Raw genomic sequence first — 23,761 nt, 5'->3', positions numbered from 1 at the left:
GTACAGCATTGTTATTTGTGCTTTAAGCTACAGAAACAGGTTTTTAAAAAGTCAACAAATGAATGTCATCAGGTATTTATAGGCAAACATCTCCTAAGAATAAGCCATTCTTGCCAAGTTAAACAATAATCCAAACTCTTTGCTTTTAAATTATGGAAGGAAAGAATGAAAAATCTCATCTAGTTTTCTCTTCTTCTTTTGTGAGATCGCTCTGACACTTCTTTCAGAAGGAAGTTAATAATATGACTTTTTATACTAATGCCCCAAGGGGTTTTAGAAACAGAATTAATTTAATTAAATTGATTATTTATTGTGATAAATAGTGCTTCTTATAAATAATGCCTTTAAAGGTAAAGTTATTTTGCTTTAATAGTGCAAAACACGATAATGGAATACAGGTCTCCTACAGATTAAAAATTGTCATTCTTTATTTAATATACAACTGATAGTACCTGGCATTTTAGTTATACTTTCCACACACAAGACAGGGCAGTTTATTAATATTGGTAGGAATTATTGTTCTTGGTATAACACTTCTTCACTGGCTACTCTGAAACTTGCTAAGCTCTTGGATAACAAAGGGGAAAATATCACATCACAGGCAATATTTATCCATCCAGTGTGCAAAACAAGAAAATGGAACCCAGGCTTAGAATACTCTAGTGTTACTCAATCAAGGCAAATTATTTATTGTCTTCTTCCCCAGACGTCCCATGGGGCATGAAATATTGATTTAGGAATTTGCTGGGCATGAATGACTGTGTGTTGCAACTGTGTTCTTTTATATCACTTTTTAATATATGATACATTGTTTCTATGCATGTGGTGATGAGGCTGAATAACAAATTAAACCTGGTTGTTTAATAAACATGAAATGTAAACATTAAACTCTTTTCGTAATTACTAACTTAGGGTCATAAAAGTTCACTCTGTGGTGTGCATCAATGTCTAGCTTCACCTATTCCTTCATCTCACAGTGGCGTGGCTTTGGCTGCATCCTATAAGGCCTGATTCCACTCTTCCTGTGAGTGGGATTGGGAGAGCCTGGGTGTTCTTCAAGGTGCACCTGGGGATTCTCAAAGCCAGGACATTGGGTGGAGGTTCTTGGGGAGGAGCTAAAGTTGGGCTGAGAGGGAATTTCTGGCGTGAAGAGGAGCAGAAGCTGTTCATGACCTAAGCAGAAGACAGTCTGGAGCAACTAAGAAAAAAAAAGCCATGAAATATGAAGGACAGCAACACGCAGTTATTGCATCAGTTGAAAATCCTTGCTCTGTACCATTCTACATGTTCATATAATACCCAATATTGAAAGAGAGGGTCACACATTGATGCCTGGCATTAGTATTTGTTTGTTTGATCTACTTATTTGGTACTTTCCATATAAAAAGCAGCAAAGCAGTTACTGGGAAGACTCTGGAGTCAGACTACTTGGGTTCTAAACCAGCCTCCGCTACTTTCTAAAAGTGTGATCTGAAACAAATTGCTTACCCTCCCTTGGCCTCATCTCTAAAAGGAGGAAAGAGTACCTCTTTTGGGGAAAGTCTTCCTGAGAACGGAGACCACACTTAGGATCATAGAGCCAGCAGATGGAAAGAGATGGAGAGACCATGGTTTGAGCTCTTGCTTTCACCTTGACTCAATGGCGTGGCCTTTCCATCTTCTGATTTTATGAGGAAATCGATTCTGCCTTTAGTTTAAGTACAAATCAGTTTGCATTGGATTTGCAACCAAATTATACTGTCTAATATATACCTTCTCTAAATCGACTTGGTTACATGATCCTCTTTGCTGCCATTAACTTTCTACACATAGAAGACAATCCATACATATTTATTGAAGGTATGAATGAGCTAAAATTTATAAAAACTCTCAAAACCTATTAATTTGATTTCCTGTGCATTATCATACTATCCTAGGCAATTCAAGTTCAATTTAAGTGTGGTCCACATAGGAGCAAATCCTTTTGTAGAGAACCACGTGTTGTGGCCCTGAGGATCTTGTTGGATGAACTGGATTGCTACGAAGGCAGCTTGGAGAAACCAGAGATTTAATTGGGAAGACCTGAGTTCTTTTCAACATAACTAACTCCGTGGTCTGCTCAGTCCCCTATCCCCCTGAGCACCACTCTTTATGCACAAAATGGGAAGAATAATATCCGCCTTACAGAGTGGCTGTTAAGCTCAAAGGAGCTCATTTATGTGAGAGCTAAGAATGATACAGACGGTATTTGTTGAAATTTTCTCAGATATCCCGATTTCAATTGGTGATGGATACACACCTGCCAAATTATGAGCCTAAGGGTGTTTAATTTTTCCCCCCTAGTAATACGCACAACGGCAGTTACATTTCGGAAGGATATGTGTCAACACACGCGAACATATCTGGGTCTGGGGTGTGACTGTTGGCAGAATACTCAGTGTCCTTGTCTGGCGCGTTATCCCCAAGGTTCCCTTCAGCTCTGCCGTCTCAGGGATCCAGGGAGCAGCTGCAATGCTGTGCTTAAGGCAAGTTCCTAACAGGCCCTTTGGCCATCCCTGCATCTCAGTACCTGCCAGCCACCACTGCTCCATGGGGTGTGTTTTTGGTGGGTGTGACCAGAAGCACCTGCTCCTGGGCTCTTTTTCAATCTTGCTCCAATCCCCTCATTTTAAGGGTGTAGCTCTGCAGTCTCCTAGCTAATCCCTCGTGTGTGCTGTATGAGATCCGGTTTCAACCCCCGTGGGTAGCCCTCGGGTCCCGTTACAATTCCCAATAGCTCCGGGTGTATGCGTGCGAGAGGGAGAGAGCCAGGGAAAGACCGAGCGAGGGCCCGAGGCTCCCGGGCTCCAGTTACCAGCCCGCACAGCTGGCGCACCGCGACACTGAGTGCGCACGGGGCCGGGAGCGCCGCGGCCCCTTTAAGAGCCGGGCCCAGGCCGGCCCCGGGCCGCGGGAGCCCAGAGCGGGGCGCGCCGCAGAGGAGTTGGGAGCCGGCGCAAAAGTTTCCTCCCAACTCCGGCCCCGCGCGCCACCGCCGCCGCCGCCCACTCCAGCCCGGGGCCTGGGGCCGGCCCTGCCACCGCCGCCAGGGTCAGGGCAGGGCCAGGCCGGGCCGGGCCGGCAGTTTCGCTTTGGCTGGCGCGGAGCAGCCGCCTCGGCCGGGCCAGAGGAGGAGGAGGAGGAGCCGGGCCGCAGAGCCTTAGCGTCCCGGGCCGCCGGCCACCTGGGAGGTAGCCCTTCCCGCTGCCGCCCTCTCCCCGATTCCCACCCGACCGCAGCTTGCTGCCCGGGTGTAAGGGGCGCTGCAGCGAGCCCCCAGGCCTGAGGGGAAGGCTGGAAGAGGCGCCCCGGGTCTCCGGGCCCACCCGCGCCGCGCGTCCCCCAAGGGTGGGGGCTGCGCCTGCGGGGTCAGACACCTGTTCGGCCTGGCCCGGCGTGGTCGCCTGGGGCCAGGATGAAAGTGACCGTGTGCTTCGGCCGGACTGGCATCGTGGTGCCCTGCAAGGATGGCCAGCTGCGCGTCCGGGAGCTCACCCAGCAGGCGCTGCAGCGGTACCTGAAGACCCGGGAGAAGGTGAGCGCGGCGCAGTGGGTGCGCAGGCGGGGCGGGAGAAGGGGGGCGCGGCTGCCGGGCGGGTTACCCGCGAGCGCCCTGAGGCCAAGGCATCTGCCAGGTGCCCCAAGGACCCAGCGGCGATGCTCAGGGGGCGCAGAGCACAGGGAGACTATTAGGCGCTGCCTGTGGCCACAACTTTTGTATATTGCTAATGTAACTGACCTAGATGTCTGGGCGTTTGTGGGCCTTGCCACCCAGAGTGGCGGGTGGAATGGCAGTATTGAAATCACTTGGGGCTCGTTAGAAATGCACAATCTGGGGCCCTAATCCAAGCCCACTGGCTCAGAATCTGCTCTTTAACAAGGTCCCAGGTGATTGGAATGCCCATCAAAGCTTGATAAGTACTGGTTTAGAACTTATTTGAGGGAACGTCTTAAAAGGTGCTGCTCACCTCAGGTGTGATTTGTAACCCTTTAAGGCCCGCCCCACTTCAGCTCCTGGGAGTTACAAAGTTGATTGGTGCAAGTAACACTTGGAAGTTATAACTGATGGGGCCCTTGGAGCTTCAACTCTGCAAGCTGTTATCTCTCAGTGATTTGGGCAGGAACTCAGGTGGGAGGATGCTGTGCTTACACCAACCGGTCTACACTGAGTGTTTCCAGTTTAATACCACACATTCTATGAGCATTTACTGTGTGTGGGCTGTGTCAGGTCCTGGGTGACTATTAAAATGGGAAAGCGGTCCCTAGCTCCACCGCAGAAGTCAAGAACAAGTAAAACTTAAGTGACAATTTTTTAAGAGTGTGCAATACATATTCAGAAAATTAATTGGACACTAGAAGTCATGTCAGGTACTTGGATAACATGTTCGACCTGTGACTTCCTCAGTGAAACCTTCAAATGAAGGCATTTAAAAAGCACCTTTTAGTTTTTTTAATCCTTACACGCAACATTTTGTATGCCCCAATCTTCCTCACGTGGTGCAAATTACAAACTCTTGTTTTAGAGGCCCATGGTTCTCCCGCCCTGTGACTGTAGAAATAGTGGGTTGACCAGTCTAGTGATGGAAAAATGTAATTTTTAATTTCTTTTAAAGTCTTATAAAGGCACTGTAAATGTGTAAAAGTGTAAAAGTAAGTTTGTTTCTTCCAAATATATAGTTTAGGGATTTAAGAAAATACCTGCACTTTCTTTGCCTCCACTAAGAATTATTATACAGAAAAAAATTTGACTCTGGATAAATGTGTCTGTTGCTTTGAACACTCAAGAACTGGAGAGTATGGTGAAAGGTCTATTAACATATTAAATATAATACCTAAAGTTCAACTTTTTACCAATGAAATTGAGCTAGAGAAGGAAAAAACATTAAAGTGGCTTATAAATAAAGTTATATGAGAATTTACTACAATTTTTTTTTTTTTTTGGCCATTGTTAGAATAGTTGTGCTGCTTATATCATGTAATTCAATTAAAAGTTGAGGTTTACACAAGTAATCATTGTCTTTGAAATCCTTTTTCACTAACTTTTGAAAGTGGGCCAAAGTTAATAGTAACATCACTCCAGACAAATTATTGAAATAGATCTCATTGAAGGATTGTCTTACTGAGATGATTAATTTACTTTTTAACTCATTATTAAAAATAATTGCCCTTAAATCTTGTATATTTAGAAGTTTAGCACAGGAAGCTGTCCAAGTAAAAGACATAAGCTACAAGCTTGTAAATAACATACAGAGAACTAACCATCTGATATTTAATGCACTGTAATTTGAGCTTAGAAGATGTTAAAAAGCAATTGATATTCTGGGCTGGAAGCATAACTTATAATATCACAGAACCCAAAGTAATTGCATTGACCAGTTTACTATTGTTATCAGACATTATATTTTTCTGTGTTTACATTTATATATTAGTGAATGTGACATTTAAAGGTCACCAACTTATAAATCCTCCCTCCCGCTTTTGGATTTGAAAATTTCAATTTAAGAAGTGGCAAGTGATTTTTTGTTTTCCCTCTCCCCAAATATTCTTTTCCCACAGTTTCATTTTAAATAATACTGTAATCATAATAAGGCTTAACTAGTATTAGATGGTATCCTAATGGTAATAAAATGTCAAATTCTCTGACAAATTTTATGGTTTTATACATTGAATTTTTTAAAAATGAGAAAAGACATGTCAAAATTCAATTTCAAAAACAATTTGTAAGAAATTCACTTTCTGTGAATTAGCGGAAGAGATTTAAAAGGCTTGCTAAATCTGGACGGTAAGGTTTTAAGCCCTGCATTCAATAATGACAACAATAGCAACTAACATGTATTGTGCTTACTCTGTGCAGGGACTATTTTAGAAGCTTTAAATATACTATGACTTGTAATTACAACAACCCCAGGATGTAGGTACTATTATTATCCCCATTTTACGGATCAGGGGGGAAAAGGGACACAGAGTCATGAGTTAAGTGGTAGAATGGGGATTTGAACCAAGGAATTGTGACTTTAGATCCTTGCTCTCCGCCATTAACTACACAGCCTAGTACTGTAGGTTATTATGCATTGGAATTTACCCACCTTACTTATATTTTACAATTTTAAAGAGATAATTGTATTTACTAATTGCTTCAATACCACATCAACCTAACGATAGCAGTTTTGTTTTTTGCATAGTGATGGGACATCTACAAGTTTCTCTAGATTGTATCTTTTATGGCGTAGGCCTACACATTATAGGGAGAGTTCTAATTTCTGAGGCATATATTGTAGGATTTGCAAATCAGGTATGAAAAATATTCCTCAGTCTAATTACAAATGGAAAAATTGTCAAGAACTCTTAGATGTCCAGGTGGAGAGTGCTGTAAAGAAACAAGTTTGGTGGGAACATGAATGTAAGTTAAGTCTGTTTTTCTATCTAATAATTTTAGTTGGGAGAAAGGCGGGCTTCAAGATTGAGGATGAAAATTGAGATTTCTAAAGTTTAGAGGTAAGTGAAGCCCAAGGAGGCCATTCTAGATTTTGTGGACAGCATCTGAGAAGTAACCACCACCTGTTCAGAATAAACAAAGATAAACTGGTATTTTTGAAATGTTAGGAACAAGCTAAATCAACAACAAATAAGGTCAGAAGTAGGTGAGATTCTGAAGATAGAGGGAGAACTTTTGGGAAGGTTTTAATTACGTTCTGAAATCTGGGACTTTGAGGTTCCTGCCACCATTTGATGAATTCTGTTGGAAAGGTGAATTGACTGAGGGGCGAGAACTATGGGATCGCTTATCTTTGGATCCTAGTATTAATACTTTATCAATGTCCCAGGCTCTAAATGCAATTTAGTGATGTAGTTAGTGGAGAGATGATTGTTGTCTTAAGTGCTCATGGTGGGCATCATTGAGAAATTAGTCATCAAGATTAAGGTGTCACAGGTGACTGGATAATTGAGCCATATCCTTTGGGGGCTCTCAACCCTGATTGAACATCAGTCACCTCCAATTTTAGCATTTAACATTTTGAACAATACAAATGTCTGGGTCCCTTTCTTGAAGATTCTCATTCAGTGGGTTTGTAGTGGGTCCTGGGCATAGGTATTAAAGTACTCCAGGTATTCTAGTGCATAGCAAGGGCTGAGAAGCACTAATCTGCCCCACTAATCTTTTGATGTTGCTGAACTCATTGATTTTTAAACTCTTTTGGTGGCAGTTACTGTGTCTTAGATATCTACAGACCAACCTCTCGTTAAGCAACTGTCCCTCTACACCTACTCTGAATGAATTCTTTTCATAGCAGGTACTTAAATAATTGATTAATGTGAACATTCATTTTATATAAGCAGTTGTCTCTTGGTATCCATGGGGGGGATTGGTTCCAGGATTTCCCTCGGATACTTTCTGCTCAAGTCCTTGAGATAAAATGGCATAGTATTTGCATATAACCTACATACATCTTCCTAGATACTTTATATCATCTCTCGATTATTTATAATACCTAATACAATGTAGATGCTATGTAAATAGTTGTTACACTGTATTGTTTCGGGAATAGTATAAAAAAAAAGTCTGTGTTCAGGATATATGCAATTTTCTTTCCAAATATTTTTGATTTGTGGTTGATGTTAGCCATGGATGCAGAACCTATGGATTCGGAGGGCCAAAGAAAGTGGTATGTGTGTGTATGGTGAGGATGAAGTGAATAAGGGAAAGACTTATTTAGTAATGAGGATGTATAGTGGGTTCAGGGGTTCAAGTGAAATGAGATAATAACATTAAGTCCATGGGACAGTGGGCATGCTGGAATTGAAAAAGGCCAACTTGTGGATCTGACTATATATAAGCATACTTTTTTTTTTTTTTAAGCAAAGAAACCTTTGATAGACTTTTGATAATGAATCTTTTCTGTATTCAGGTATTTTGAATAATTTGTTTTACAAGTTGAGACAGCTTCCCAGAACTGGTAGTCTGGTAAGACTAACAGCTCCATTCCCTGATTAATTGTGGGATCAGAATCTGAGAATTTGTGCAGTAGCAAAAATCTGGTACGATAATATGTGGGAGTAGCCTGAAGAAATAGGCTAGAACTCTTGAATTTCTGAACTTTTCAGCTTTTGATGCCTTGTTACGGAAGTAGATTTTAAGGTACTTATATACATAAACCAGCCCAGACTGGATTCCTAAAATGCTTTTCAGTTTATTGGGCACTGACTGACTTCAGTGCGGTATCTCCTCTCCAGTCCTCTCCTTCTAATGTGTGGACTAGATGCTCTTCGCAGCGTGTGGACGGAACTGACTCACCATCAGCACAGCACATGCTTCTAACTTGGGTTTGGTTCTGCGACTCAGTTTGCATTGAGCAGCCTCTACGTTTGCAAACAGAGGGTTCGTGGGGCCTGCTGTGACCCACAGACATATTTTTGTAGGTCTGCACAGTGTTATATTTGGACTAGTTGTCAGTGTTTAAATATTTTGAGATTTTATGTAAAAATCCAGATTTCTATCTTCTTTTGGGGAAAAACAAATTGGAAGCTCTGACAATACAGACTTTCCCACATAGCAACCATCAGTTGGAGCTGAGACACCTGTTTTCTTTTAGAAGGAATTCATAATGCTCTAGTCTCCATTATTGGTCTAGATTTTTCACGGCTAGAATGGTTTGCTGCTCTTTGTTGGCCCACTAGTCGCCTGGTACCAGAAATGAAGGATGTACCATCCTCCGGCGGCTGTGGCACTAAAGGTATAAACTGAGACAGATCTGGATTTGCTCTATAGCCCAGCTGCGTTTGTGTGTTTAGGTGGAGGATTTAAGATTTAAAGGCTCTCTCTACCACCTGAGGATACCAAAGAGAAAATGAAGATTCCTTTCTGATGGTAAAGTTCTCAACAGAATTGAGTAGCAACATCTATAAGAATGTCCAGTTAAGGACTGTTCAGGTTTTGGGCTTTAGATCAGTGATTTCCAAAAGCAGCTGAGAGAAATCATCAGGGGAACATCAGACCTCAACTGTCCATTAAGGAAGGCCATTTGTGATTATTTAAGCATAAGTTAATTAAAATTTAAAATTCAGTTCCTCAGTTGCACTAGGCACATTTCAAATACTTAACAGCCACACGTGGCTAGTGGCCCCTCATTGGGGAACACAGATATAGAACATTTCCTTCATCCCAGAAAGTTCTATTGGGCTATATTGCTTTAGACTTTCCAAGAAAGGCCCAAAGCTCTCAATTTTTTAAAACAGATTCTTTAGATGATTTTAATGATCAGAAAATAGTCTCATAAAAATCTGGTGACACTACCATTTGTCCAGTTTCCTCAAAGGGAATCTATGACACAGAATTCCCTGGGAATGAATTCCTGGTTAACTAAGGCATTTGAGCACATGGCCCCAAGCTACAAATTAAGGCTATGGCTCCCAGTCTCACACAGGGCAATTAAGTTAGACAACTGACCACAGGCCCAACCCTGGTCAGCAAACCCTATGTGTAGGTCACTGGATTATATACACAGTGTGAGTGTGGGCTGGGAGGCGAGGGAAGAGAAAGTCCAGGGGCACAAACTCAAGTGCCTATCAGCAGGCCAAGCAAATGTCAGCAATGCATTAAGCAGGCCATAAGTGAGAAAATAAGAATAGGGTAAAAAAGTCAAGCATGATAACAACGTATCCTCACCACTGATGAAGCAATAGACCATTTTCAGTGAAATTTAGGTACTTCTCAACTATTAGAAATAACAAACATCTTAAGCACATGCCTCTTGGATCCCACACTGTCTTGGCTTCCTTCTCACCCTTCTGGTCATTCTCAGTCCCTTTGACTGGTTCCTTCCTTCTTCCTCCACCTCTTAGTGCTAGAGTGTCCCAGGACTCAGTTATTAAACGTCTTCTTGTTTCTCTCTACTTAGCCGGTAATATGGCTGTAGTCCATTTATATAGCTCCAGCCAAGATCTCTGCCTTGAACTCCCAACTCCATATACAGCTGTCTCCTTGACACCTTCCCTTGGAAGTCAGATGGGCATCTTACACCATGCCCCCAAATTGAATTCTTGACTTCTCCCCTCCAGATTCACTTCTCCAATCTAACCATGTCGTGGCAACACCATTTAATGGCACCAGTTGTTCCAATAAGAAATCCCTGTGATCACCTTTCACTGCTGTTTTTTCTCTCATGATCTCCAATCAATCTGCAAATCTGGTTGACTCTGCTCTCATAATATATTTAGAATCTGACCATGTCTCACCATCTTTCCTGTTAGTGTGCTGGGGCTTGTTTATTATCTTTTCTTTAGGTGGACTTCAGTTTCACTGTTTCTGCCCCCTGTACCCCATACTACTGTCTTTTCTTAATACGAAAGCTAGGGTGACATTTAAAATTTCAGTCAGGTCATGTCATTCTTCTACTCAAGATCCCCTGATGGCTCCCATCTCTCTTAGGTGGACTATAAAGTGTACACGATCTGGCTATCTGTGCAGAAGAGAGTTAACACAGTAGGCCTGGGACAGCTGTCTGTACAAAGGCCTACTTGGAAAGCTGGCCCCTCGCTGGCATCTGGGAACTTAGATTTGTGGAGGGTTCTTACTATTCTCTGATTAATATGACTCACTGTGCCAAAACTGTCTATGCAAGCAGTATGGCTTATGCTGAACACCTCCTGTTTCTCTGGGGGTCTGGAATTTTTGTTATTGCTAAGCAGAGGGTGCCTGTGTGACCAGTCCCTAATAAAAACCTTGGGTGCTGAGGCTCTAATGAGTTTCCCTGGTAGGCAACATTTCACACATGTGGTCATAACTCATTGCTGGGGGAAGGAAGCATGTCCTCTCCACTGGGGAGAATGATCCTTAAAGCTTGTGCCTGGTTTCCTCCAGATATCACCTCATATGCCTTTTCCTTTTGCTCATTTTGCTTTGTATCCTTTCACTAACAAATTTTATCCATGAGTATGACTATATGCTGAGCCCCATGAGTCCTCTTGGTGAATCATTGAACCTGGTAGTCTTAGAGACCCTGACACAGGATCTTTTACCTCTCTTACCTCATCTTTTACCACTCGCCTGTCTCTCACTCTGCCCCAGCCACACTGATCTGTCTGCGTGTTGTTTGGACATCCCAGACAGGCTCCCACCTCATGTGCTCTTTCTCTTTGCCTGAAATGTTTTCTCCCGGTTATCCACCTGTCTGCTTCTCATGTTTCCATCTTAAATGATCATGTCCTTCTCTGGGAAGCCTTCCCGACCACCCAATTCATAATTATAACCCCTCCCATCACCTTCTCTATTGTTCTTCCCTGCTTTAGTTCTAGCCACAGAACCTGTCCCTCCTTACTATTCTTATTGTACTGTATCTATTGTCTACTCCCACTAGAATATTAAGTTCAATAAAGATAGCCTTTGGCTATTTTGTTCATTGCTGAGCCCCTAGCTCCTAGAAGAGTGCCAGGTACATAGTAGTCTATTGATAAGCTCTTTGTCAAATAATTTTTATCATGTGCCTGTCTGTTGCAGTTATTTCTTGCTGTATTACAGACCACCCCAAGTGTAGTAGCTTAAAATACCACCCAACTATATGATTGTGTAGGTCAGAAATTTGGACCAAGCACATGAATGCTCAGTGTGATGTTTTCTAGGTCTGGGATGAAGGTTAAACATGTGGGTCTCTTTGGGGAGGGGGGTGGGGAGAAGAGGATAGTATTATGGAAGGTTTCCCAAGGGTGGGTGTGGGAGTGAGTAATAAGGAATGAGGCAGGGTCAAAGCCCCAGAGTGAAGGAGGCAATCTGGGCAGGGCAGAGATAGTCTGATTTGCCTTTTTGTATTGATTGCCCTGGAGAATGGAGACAGGGAGCTGAGACTGGAGGTGGAGCAACTGGTCTAGGTCCTGCTATGGGAGTGGAGGGTTAGACCTATTAAAGCAGAAGAAGAAATAAGCTTTGAGGTTTAGAAGGGAAAGTCATGTGACTTGGGGGTTAACTGTGGTAAGGGAAGTGTAGGTGGAATTGGGGGAGAGGGAGCTATCTCAGGTTTACATGTTCACTGACAGATATTTCAATAAGACATGGTCTGTGTCCTTAGAGCCTGATAGGAGAGGTGGGAGATTGAGGACAGATAAAAGGGTTGATGAAGAGTTTGAGGGCTTGGTGACATCAGCGATCGTAAGTTCTTAAAAATGCCAATCTTGTGCGTGAATTATTTTGCATTGGATTAGAGCCTTGATTCAAGATTGGGATTCGAGGACAGACGTAGAAGCAATCTAGTGTCTAGAAATAAAAGTTGTTAGACTAAGTTAATGTATAAACTATACCAGTGGCTTTTAGACTTTTCTGATAGAGTCATGGTGGCTGGAAATCCCCAGTTTGCCCCTCCAGACCCGCTCTCAACCCTTCTCCAATCCCCTCTGTGACCCGGGCACTGAGCAGCATGGACTCTCTTGCCCTCTGGCTTCTAGTTAGGCTCAGCCTTTGGGAAGCCCCAGCCAGAGGGCAGAGGGTGGCAGCTCCCTTCCTGCTGGGTCACCGCAGGCTGGCTGCATCCCTTCCTGTGGCCATGGCTCCTGTCTGGCAGCCCTCTTCACATGCTTGTCTCCTCTGCCCCAGTATCACTCCTTTCCCTGGCCCCCCGGGTCCTAGGCTGTGGCACTGTCATGAGCACTACCCCTTGACGGTCTCCTGCTGAGATTTGGACTGATAAACACAGTAAGAAATTTGTTTTCCTCCACAACTAAGTACCCACAACACACACACACACACACACACACACACACACAGAGACACAGACACACACGCACGCACGGCTGAAACAAGTTTCATAGCAGTACTTAGTGTTACTATAAATGATGCCTTCTGATTTTTAAAAATTCCATTTTGTTTTACTTTAAAGAAAAAAAAAAAAAAAGGCAGTGGGACACACTAAACTGATTTCATTGCCCAGTCATGAGTTAGGACCCATGTGTAGAAAACCACTGGAGTTACCTGATGATGTTTGGGGACATTGGTTGGACCATCCATTCAGGTGACTCTAGAAATCTCCATAGCACTAAGGTCTGATTATTTTATGGATTGAAATAAAGTGTAAGGCCAATGTTAAAGTCCTAAAATCAAGTATACATCATGTGTTTAAATGAATGTTTCTGTGGACTTTGATGTCAAAAGCTTGTATGTATAATAGAGCTAGGATTTGGATCATGAGACTCACGAATGGCTAGCACATGAGGTAGGCGTCATCTTGGCCCCAAAGTCCCTGAGACTTGAAAAAATCTTGGAGAAATTGAAAGAGTTTAACTTGTCATCTTGTGTTTCTTTCATCATGACATAGTAGTAGTATTGGTAACTTTAAATATTAGGTCTGGATTACTTCTTTTTGTAGCACAGAGTAGGAAATGCAAGATGGATAAATAATCTTTGTCTCAGTATTTATAGGCACATTTATAGAGATTCAGTGGGCTTGAGTTTTGACAGCAGTGTTTGATCAGAAACATTTTCTCAGAACCTTAAAAAAAAAAAATCTAACTCCAGTTCAAATATTTCTAGTAAAAAAAAAAAAAAAAATTGGGGAGGTTGTTGCTGTAACTAGATTTGCATTCAGATTTTTCTCCTTTTTGTTTCACATTTGTCTGTAGGTGAGGAAGGGCCATTTGGAAGTGTGACTGCGGATAGCGAGGGGTCCCTACTGTATTGCTATATTAGTCTTCTAGGGCTGCCGTGGCAAAGTACCACAAACTGGGTGGCTTAAAAACAAGAGAGAGAGATATTCTCACAGTTCTGGACGCTGGGATTTCAAAATCAAGGTGTTGGCAGGGTCATGCCCTCTTAAAGCCTCTAAGCAAGTATCCTTTCTTGCTTTTTCCAGCCTGTGGTAGCCCCCGGCATTCCTTAGCTTGTGGCAGCATAACTGCAGTCCCTGCCTCTGTGTGCCTCTCTCTCCTCTTATGGGGACACCAGCCCTACTGGATTAGGGCTCACCCTAGTGACCTTATCTTAACCTGATTACTTGTATGAAGACCCTATTTCTAAATAAGGTCACATTCATAGGTATGGGGGTGGGGGTTAGGATCTCAACATATCTTGTTTTGTGGGAGGACATAATCCAGCCCTTCATCTGAATGCATTTTTTTCATTTATAGTAAGAAACATCAGGAAAATTCTGCTGACTTTCCCACTGCCTTCTCCACGATGTTACTCTTGTTATTTTTCAAATTTTTGCTCCAAAATGGTCCACAGACAATCGCTTTCTGTTTTATTGAGAATTGAAGGTCTTAAGGTCTGATACCACTTATCTATTATTTTTCTCACTTAAACATTTTGATATCTGTGCCCTTATCTTCCTTTTCAGGTGACCCTTTTGAGACACGTGTGTGTCCTAAATTCCATCTCATGTCACGCTCTCTGTGGTCTGCTTCATTAAGCATTGATTGAAGCCCAGTGGCTTGTATGAATTGCATTGCTTTTCAGCCTATAATTAAGATCTCCATAGAGGTAGCTGGTGGGGTGTTTTTCAGCACCTGTCATGTGCCACACACAGCAGTCCCTTTCCTTCAGGCTTCACAGTCTACTTGGAGCAACATGTATACATGGTGAAAATGAAGGAACCAGTACCCACGTGCCAGATGAGTTCCCTGGGCATTCAGAAAGGGGAGAGCTCACAGTTGGCTGGAATAAATGGCCAATAGTGAAAAATGGATAGACTCTAGATAAAGGCAGGAAAGGAGGGAGGAGTGTGTCATGTGTCAGAGATACAGGAAATATTAATAGAAGCCTGGTAGAAGTCCTCAGTTTATTGGTCTCAGCACCCTTTTGCACTCACATTTTAGAAGACCTGAAAGAGCTTTTCATGTACATTATATCTATTTATATTTACCACACTAGAAATGAGAACTGAGAAATTGAAGATATATTTAATTGATTTAAAATAACAATGAGTCCATTACAAGTTAAAATCACTTAATTTTATGAAAAATAACTTCTCCAAAACAAAAGAAAAATGTAGTGAAGCATAGCACTGTATAACATCTTTGCAAATCTCTTTAATGACTGGCTTATTAGATAGCTGGATTCTTAAATCTGCATTCTCCTGTTGCAGTGTTGTTTTGGTTGAAATATATGGAGAAAATCCTGCCTCACACAGATACGTAGTTGGAAAAGGAAGGAGCATTTTAATAGCTTTTTCAGGTAATTGTAGACATGCTTTTTGTAGATATACTACATGGAAATTCAGCAAGTGATAGTTTCTTTTTTTCTGAAAACATATTTATTATATCACACTTTCTCTGGGTCAGGAGTCTGGGCACCCCTCATCTGGGTTCTTTTCTTAGAATCTCACCAGCCTGCAACCAAGATGTCAATTAGGCTGCATTCTCATCTGGAGGCTTGACTGGAAAAAATCTCCGAGCTCACTCAAATTGTTAGCAGAACTCATTCCTTGCAGTTGTAGGACTGAGGGCTCTGGCTTTTTGCTAGCTTCTAGCTGGAGGCCACCCTTAGCTCCTAGAGACCACGTTCCTTTCCTAGAGGTCACCTGCTGTTCCTTGTCATGTGGGCTTTCCCAGCCCAACTGCTGGCTTCATCAAGCCAGCCTGGAGTCTCTAGAGCACATCGGCTAGCAAGGTGGAATGTTATGTGACATAACATAATCATGGGAATGACAGCTCAACGTGGTTTCTTAAAGGTTAGTTACAATATGGAGTCTCAAACCATACCAATGAGATTTTCATACTGTTATAATTTACTGGTTTGTGTTGTACTTTGACTAGGTCTATCCATACATGAATTTTTAACACCATATGTTGGTCATTTGGAAAATATCGGTTCACTGAGTTGTGCCAGTCTTCCAAATGTTGACATGTTTCATTATACAATAGTGAGAGCCACATACATTAATATTACCACCGATTTTACCAGAAAAGTCTAAGTACTGGAGAGTTACCAAGTTTTCAGTGGTGGATACAAATTTTTTAAAATTTTAATTTTTGCGTTATCATTGATAACATATGCTGTCACTTGTTTTCCTTGAAGTGTCCAGGCTTATGTCATTCATTTTCAAGAAATATCTGCCAAAAGCTCAAGTATAAATAACCATAGTTTTTCTACCAGTTATTTGAAGTGAAAATGGTGCTCCATGGAAAAACCGGTTAGTTCAGCTTGCAACTCAATCAATCATACAAGTGCTTTTCCCTGAGGTGACCATTGTATTTCAGTAGGCAGCAGAAGTGCTTTATGTATACTTTCCATTTCTTCACACACATCAGAAATATGTGAAATCAAGGGTTAAGAGTTAATAAAATTTTACTTTTTTATCAAGAACATTCTTAAGTTGAATTGTTATCTTCTTTTTTTGTAAACTGTGAATGAGTGGCAGTGAATAATACAATGAGCTGCTAGTGTAGTTTAGTGTCACTGCCTCAATTTAAGCTAAGGCACCAGCAGTGCAAGTATCAACATAGTAGTTCCAAGGATTAACCATGAGATTCCAAAAGCTATTTGACATCTTTACTGTCTCAGCACCAGTGTTTGTCAGGCTTTCTGTACTCACCAGCAAACTGGTTTCCCTGAGTGCACATTTGGGAATAACACCAATTGGGTATCGGACAGAGGTGGGGGCTGGGTGGAAGGGATGGGTGCATACCTACTTGATGAGTGCGATGTGCACTGTCTAGGGAATGGACACACTTGAAGCTCAGACTCGGGGGGATGGGGAGGCATGGGCAATATATATAACCTGAACTTTTGTACCCCCATAATGAGCTGAAGAAAAAATAAAATAAAATAAAAAGAAAAAAAAAGAAAACCAATGAAGAGAAATGAACAGCAAGAGAAAAAGCAACTCAGCGAAAAATAAATAAATAAATAAATAAAAATAAAAAAATAAATTGGTATCAGTACCAATTAGTCATCTCATAACCTGTTTGGAAGGCAAAGGTACAATTCTGCAGTTGGGATATTAACATGTTTGTAGCCGAATCTTTTATTTGAGAAGTTACTGTGTCACTGGAAAGTAGCACTGCCATGTGTTTTTACTGACTTACCACTCAGCAGGCGTTCAGCAATGTCAATTGTACAAAGCGTTAGTGTCTCAGTTAGGGTGTGTGCTTCTCCCACTAATGCAATACAGTAGCTTATCCTGTAAGGTGTTTCGGTGGCTTTTTTACTTCTAGATTGAAAAAGTGTAACAATGTTTGTCTTTTAATGTTTTTATCATGTCTGCATTTAAAAAATCCAATTTATTTTCCTTTAAATTCATAGTGATTAGTTTCAGAATGTTCTGCAACTTTATTATTTGAAAATCTTCTGTTGCAGAAGACACAAAATAAATTACTAATATATATAAAGATAACTTTCATCATATTTCTGTTCAGTTACATTTTTTCCCTAAATTTTTTGAGTAGATTCTTCTCTTCCATGAATCAGAGATCTTTAATGTGTCAATTTTTTCTTTTTTAGTATATTTAGGGATAGATAGAATAGCCTAAAGAAAATCAGGGTAAGAAAGCATATTTTCTAATCCCCACTTTTTTATGTTGGATTTTTTTCTCTTCAAATGTCCGTAACATAAAATTGGCCATTTTAATTATTTTTAAGTGTACATTTCAGTGGCATCAAGTACATTCACATTGTTGTGCAACCATCATCACCATTCATCTCTAGAACTTTTTCATCTTCCCAAACTGAAACTCCATATCCATTAAAGAGTAATTCCCTATTCCCCGCTCCTCCAGTGTCTTGCAACCACCAACTTACTTTCTGTCTCTATGAATTGGACTACTCTATATATCTCATAAATGGAATCATATAATATGTGTCCTTTTGTGACTGCTTATTTCATTTAGCATAATGTCTTCAAGGTTCATTTATGTTGTATCATGTATCAGAATTTCCTATTACATTGTATATACAACATTTTGTTTATCAATGATAACATAGGACATTTGGGTTGCTTCTACCTTTTGGCCATTGGTAAATAGTGCTGCTGTGAAAATGTGTTTACAAACAGCTGTTCTAGTCTCTGCTTTAAATTCTTTCAGGTGTATACCCAGAAGTGGAATTGCTGGATTGCATAGTAATTCTATGTTTAATTTTTTGAGGAACTATTGTACTATTTTCCACAGTGGTTGTACCATTTTACATTCTTATCATCCATGGACAAAGGTTTCAATTTCTTTGTATCCCTGATGACAATCATTTTCTGTTTTTTTTTCTTTTTTTTTTGATAATAGCCATCCTAGTAGGTGTGAAGTGTATAATCTCCTCTTTGGAACCAATGATCCATCTTAAACATAAAAACATTATAAATTTAGAATATTTTAGAATGAAATAGTGAATTTTAAATTATAGTTTTTATAAAATTAAAATATTTAGAAGAATTTTAAAGATTTAAAATATTATTGTAAATTTGTGAAAGGGAAAATAACCTTTTAGAATTGGGAGAAGTTTGGGGTCTTGCCAGACCTCTTGAAAAGGTTTTGGGACTCTCAGGGTTTTATAGACCACTCTTGGAGAACTGCTTGTTGAATTATACTATTAAAAACATTTTTCAGGCACTATTTCCATAAGTGGGTAAATAGCTATTTCTTTTGATTTACAAATCTATTTAAGAACTTTGAGCAGTTTTTTTTTTCACAATCTACACCAAAGGTGTTATTTAACAACAACCAAAAAAGAAGTAACAAACCATTGCCATGGCATTGAAGTTAGGAAGGAAGAATGTTTTGTCAATGACTGGGAACCAATTTAGGACTGGCAACAGAAGGTAGGAATAAGTTGTACTTTTCAGTAATATTTTAAATCTGTTCTCTTAATATTTTTAAGATCATCTCAGGAGGGTGTTGTATCAGTCTTCAAGTTAACAGATTTCTCTGAAGCAACACTTACAACACTTATCTAAAACATTTCAAATGTATCGTTAGAAGACCAGTTGGTATTTGGGACATTCTACTATTAGTACGCTTAGAATAAGAAAACAGCTAAACAGTTTCCATTGGATTAGATCATTACAAGAAATAATTGAAACTTCATTAATGAAAAAAGTAAAATGAGAGTTAGATGCATTATTTTACAATCCACATATATCATTAAAATGACATACCAAAAATTTAAATGAGAATTTTTTTTTTTTTTTTTCCCCCACTCCAAATTGGGAGTGATGGTACTGAGGTCAGGGGCAGACTCACTTTTTTTTTTTTTTTTTTTTTGCCTGCACTGCAGTTTATATTTAGGCGTGCTTGAAAAGAGCTCTAAATATCACTAGTTATCTCCATGTGTATAACTCATATCTTTTTTTAAGAAACCAAAGGTTGCGATCACTCATCTTTATTGTATGACATCTTTTTACTTTGATTTAGATGCTACTTAAAAACCATAGTGCCTTTAAGCTCTGATTTACAAAGAGTAGATTTGTATAGTATAAATGTTTAAATATATATAATTGTCCACTTATAGGTTGAAATTATAAGATAAGGTGTGTAATATAGAGCAGTAACCATCAAATAAATGATAGACATCCATGTGACTATTAGGAAACATGTCTGTTGTAATTTCAGAAATTGAATAGCCTACATTCATGTATTCATAGCAGGCGGTCCTGCACCGTGCTACGTGGCATTCTCGGTTATGGCCATTTCATTTAGGTAGATAGTTGCATAATATATTTTAAAAGGTGAAAGATGTATATGCTCTGAAGAGAAACCAGAGTATATAATGAGATATTTTAGTGTATGTTTTGTAACTAAAAATTGTTTGAGAGAAATTTTAGTTTGTTCCATTTGGCTTTAACATCATGAGGTATATAATTGTGAGAACTGCTTTACACTGTTTCATGCAGTCATGAAAATCAGTTGGGGGTGGGGTGAGAGCGCTGTAAGAAAACCACATGGCTGTGCAAAAAGTGTGGAGGTGATGCTTAATGTGGGGATTCCTCTGTGCACATTGGGCCACTTGCTGCTATGGCCTCAGAGATCATGATGTCAAACACCATCAAGACAGCGCAAAACAAAACCTTTCTCCCGATCATTCACCACTTATCTCCCGTCTGGGCCTGGGATATTGAGTGGAGATTTAAGTGTGGGGGAAGGTTTATAATGCGGCTGCAAGGACCTCAGAGTGGCGGTTCTGATGCCTGGACTCTTGTCTGCTGATCAGTGCTGATAGTCAAAATATTGTGGCCTTTTCTGGGAAGGCAAAGTCTGAAAGAGGATGAGATTTTTATAGATGAAGACTACAGAGCCACAAAATGTACAGTAAAGCTATGAGCTCAAATCGCTGTGAGCAAAAGCTTTTTGTATTCTGAGTAAGGCAAACCTTGCCACCAAAGTATCTGGTTTATTATTCCCAAGAGGTGGCACAGGCAGGAAGTATAAAGAATTTGGCTGTGTTTATGAAAGAGAGAGCCTTAAGTTCTAATGGGGTCGGACCATACCTCACCTTTAGGGTTGTTGTTGGGGAGACAAATATGAGGCTGCTTTGTGCTGCCTTCAATGTTAGCCTGGCAAAGAACAGTGGGTGGGATGGAGCTTGACAATTCTTTGTCCTTCTGGTCATGAGTATGTCCATCTAGCTAGAATAGGGGGCTTCATTTCTGAGGATAGGTAGTTGAGAACATTGTGGCTTGTGGGCCTCTCAAGAATATTGAGAGTCTTACTTGCTTGGATAGGAGCTTTATTCCACAGGTGAGGGAAGGCAGTGATGATGACATGGTAAAAGCAGTCTTTTAGATAGGTTGACCAGGAGCCAGCATAAAGGATGGAACTGGAAATGGGAAAAACTGAAGATCAAACAGGTAAGCTGATATAAATAGGATGTATAAATCTTGCTTGTATTACACAGATTTCTTTGTACTTCATTTCTACTACTTCAGGCAATATTTAGAGTAGAAAAATCCACTAACAGCCTGGCTGGCAAAGAAAGTCAAATAGATCCATATGGGGGTTTGGGAAAAGCACTGGACTTGGCATCTGGGATGGCCCCAGCTCTTCTATGAATATGAACTAGCTCAGAAACCGTGGGCAAGGCTCTTGAACTCTCAAAACCTCAGGCATAGAGTAGCTTATCTCTAAGGCTCATCCTGAGCCATAAAAATGTTTTTTAGTGTCTGATTTATTGCTTTCAAGTACATTTCTAAGCACTAACCTCTACACGCTGCCAAGGAGTGGTCTTTTAGGGGCCTATTATGATGAAATATGATGAATAGATGACTCATTTGTAATTAACAGTGTGTATTTCCATATAAACAATTTCTGAGCTCTAAGTTTGTCGTAATTTTCCCCCTTAAGTAGGGTTAAGCCCTTGAAATTTTGTTTGCATCTTTAATTTGTTTGGAAAATGAATTTTTCTGATATATATATCTCATCTCCCTAATTAGAATGTAACCTTCTTGAAAGCAAAATGGTTTGTTTTGTTCTGTTTGTTTTAATCCATTTTAATACCTTAAGTAGCACTATGTACACAGAAAGCACTTAATAAAGTATGTGAGTGAATGAGTGGCTGGAGCATACACTTTAGTTCAGATCAAATTATCATGAACTTTGAAATAATGTAACAGAAATTAATAAAGGTTTAGGTCCATGATATTTTATGACTGCACTGGGTTAACGTAATCATTATTGTTGGTAGCTACATGTATGTGTGACCGAAAAGGTTGGTCACAGTGAACTGCTACAGGAAAAATGGTGGGGGTGGACTCATAATCATGTCACTTCTATTCTTTACACTGAAAGGAAAGATTTTTCCCGAGATGAGTCTTTGAGTAACTTCATGCATCCAGAACAGTGCCTTACAATAGGGGGAAGGGGGATCACAGAGTAAAGTCAGGAGTTCAGAAGCGATAGTGGAGAACAAAGCACTTTGTCAGTTTTCTGGCCAGAAAGAAGAAACGCTTCTCTTGACTAGAGATGATTTCTGAGATGAAAGCCTTCTAAGATGTGGGGTGCCTGGCTTCTACATTTAGTTCCTGTAGGAGCCAGAGACAAGAGAGGATAAAAAAAGCAGCTTGAAGGAGGGTGGAGAGGAGGGCATGCGGTGGTGACTGTGAGGGGCCAAGGAGCAGGTGGCATTGAGGAAAAGACTAGGCTGGAAGGGCTCCTTATCCCGGGAGGAAGCCGCCCTCTGCCTGTGTGAACAGCTCCCTAGACCTTCCTTAGATTTTAGCCAAGAACATTAATTGATGTTCATAAGGATAAATCTGGCCTATGGTTAAAGGGAATTGAGGCTATTTGACCTATGTTTTAAGACTTTGTGTCATAAGCCAGTTTCAAGAGCTATTTGGATTCTTAATTGATTTATCAGAAATATTTTTATAAACTAAGTATATGTTTTTTCCTGACAGTACCTTCGTTATCTGGCCCTCTGGGAACTGAGCTTAATAGGTGCATACTCTACGTAGCTGTTTAGATTTTGTAAATAAAAATTACAAAGCCAGCTATTCATTCATGAAGCCAGTGTTCGTTGGCTGGCAAATGTGTGTCAGAAACTTCATCAGCCAGTGGAGATACAATAAAGATATTACATAGTTCCCACCCTGTCATAGTAAACCGTAATTCGGACAGTACACATCACCTGTGAGGCACCATGTCTAAGAGATGGCCCTTGGAAATGACCACTCTGCTTAGGGAGTTAGAATTTTAGGTCTCTGAGGAGAGATGAAACTTGAGACTTTTCTGCTGTCTTGAATTATTGACTCAAACGTGGTCTATGGGTGAAGCCACAAAGACCATGTGTCAACGTAGATGATTGAAGACAGCCTAACTTGGCTGGTGGCTGTACCATTCCATCCATCTGCTCTTCCATTCATTGGCCATGTATTGCTGTACTGCATACTGGTGTTGGAATGAGATGGAAGGGGCACTTTGAAATTGACTCAGGTCTCCATGCTCTGCAGTCTCCATACTTTCCTCATCTACACTAGTTTTCACGCTTGATATCTTTACCGTTAGAATGTAAGCTTCTGTGTGGGCAAGATAACAATAGTGATATTGATGGGGATGATGGTGATGACAATACCTAACATCCATTGAGTATTACGGAACACCAGACAGTGTGTATGCATGATCTCATCTGATGCCTACTGCCTCTGGAAGTGGGGTGGTGGTGGTTGTCATTGTCTCCTGCCTTAGCAATGATGTCATTGAGACTTAGAGAGGTTACATAACTCTCCTATATCAGTCAGCAGCACCATGAAAGAGAGGGTCACTTATCTGTTCTTTTTTTGTGGATGTGTCCATACAACTTGCATCCTTCCTCCCTGCCGCATGCTTAGCTAGTACAGGTTTTTGTGGTAAGTACTTAATAAGTGACAGATTCTGCTCTGTGGGGTGATTATGCTCTCTGGTTTCTCCTTGTTGTGACTGGTATGCTGTCAGAGTGCCCCACATACCTTCAGGTGCTGAGGCATTGAGACCCAGGCCACCATTTGTCTTCTAGCCTTGCCTTTCTGCCTTGTGTTTTGCCATCACTGGCTCCCTTCTTTTGTCAGAGTCTAGGGCTCAGCACTCCTCCATGGCTTCTGCTCTTAGGCATCACTGCCTGCGTCACTGTTCTATCACTGTGGCTTATTGCCAGGTCTTTTCTGCCACTGCTGACCATTCTGTTTACTCCTCTTTCTACTCTCTTGTCTCCAATGTGTCTCAGCAGCCACTGCAAGAAGTTGACCAGCTGGGCATTCATTTTGCTTGAACTGACCAGTCACTTAGTGTCAGAGCATCCTCCTATTCTTGGCCTTTCTTCTGGGCTTTATCTCTTGCTGGCTGTGTGGGCTTAGGGCTGTTACTTTGCCTT

General features: G+C 40.8%; 1 protein-coding gene across 4 annotated transcripts in view; it reads left to right on the top strand.

Annotated features, from left to right (window-relative positions):
* Window positions 1-3,091: 3,091 nt before the first annotated feature.
* The window catches only part of PARD3B (par-3 family cell polarity regulator beta), a 957,311-nt gene continuing 936,641 nt past the window's right edge, over window positions 3,092-23,761 (top strand). For all 4 annotated transcript variants that reach the window (XM_069468028.1, XM_069468036.1, XM_069468042.1 and 1 more), the window contains exon 1: window positions 3,092-3,553. In XM_069468028.1, the coding sequence (XP_069324129.1) occupies window positions 3,434-3,553 (120 nt within the window). In that variant the 5' untranslated portion in view covers window positions 3,092-3,433. The remainder of the gene's footprint in view (window positions 3,554-23,761) is intronic.

Source organism: Eulemur rufifrons, chromosome 1 (genome assembly GCF_041146395.1).
Source record: "Eulemur rufifrons isolate Redbay chromosome 1, OSU_ERuf_1, whole genome shotgun sequence".
Classification (NCBI taxonomy): Eukaryota; Metazoa; Chordata; class Mammalia; order Primates; family Lemuridae; genus Eulemur; species Eulemur rufifrons.
Note: the sequence above shows the minus strand (reverse complement) of the source record. Positions and strands in the feature narration are given on the sequence as shown.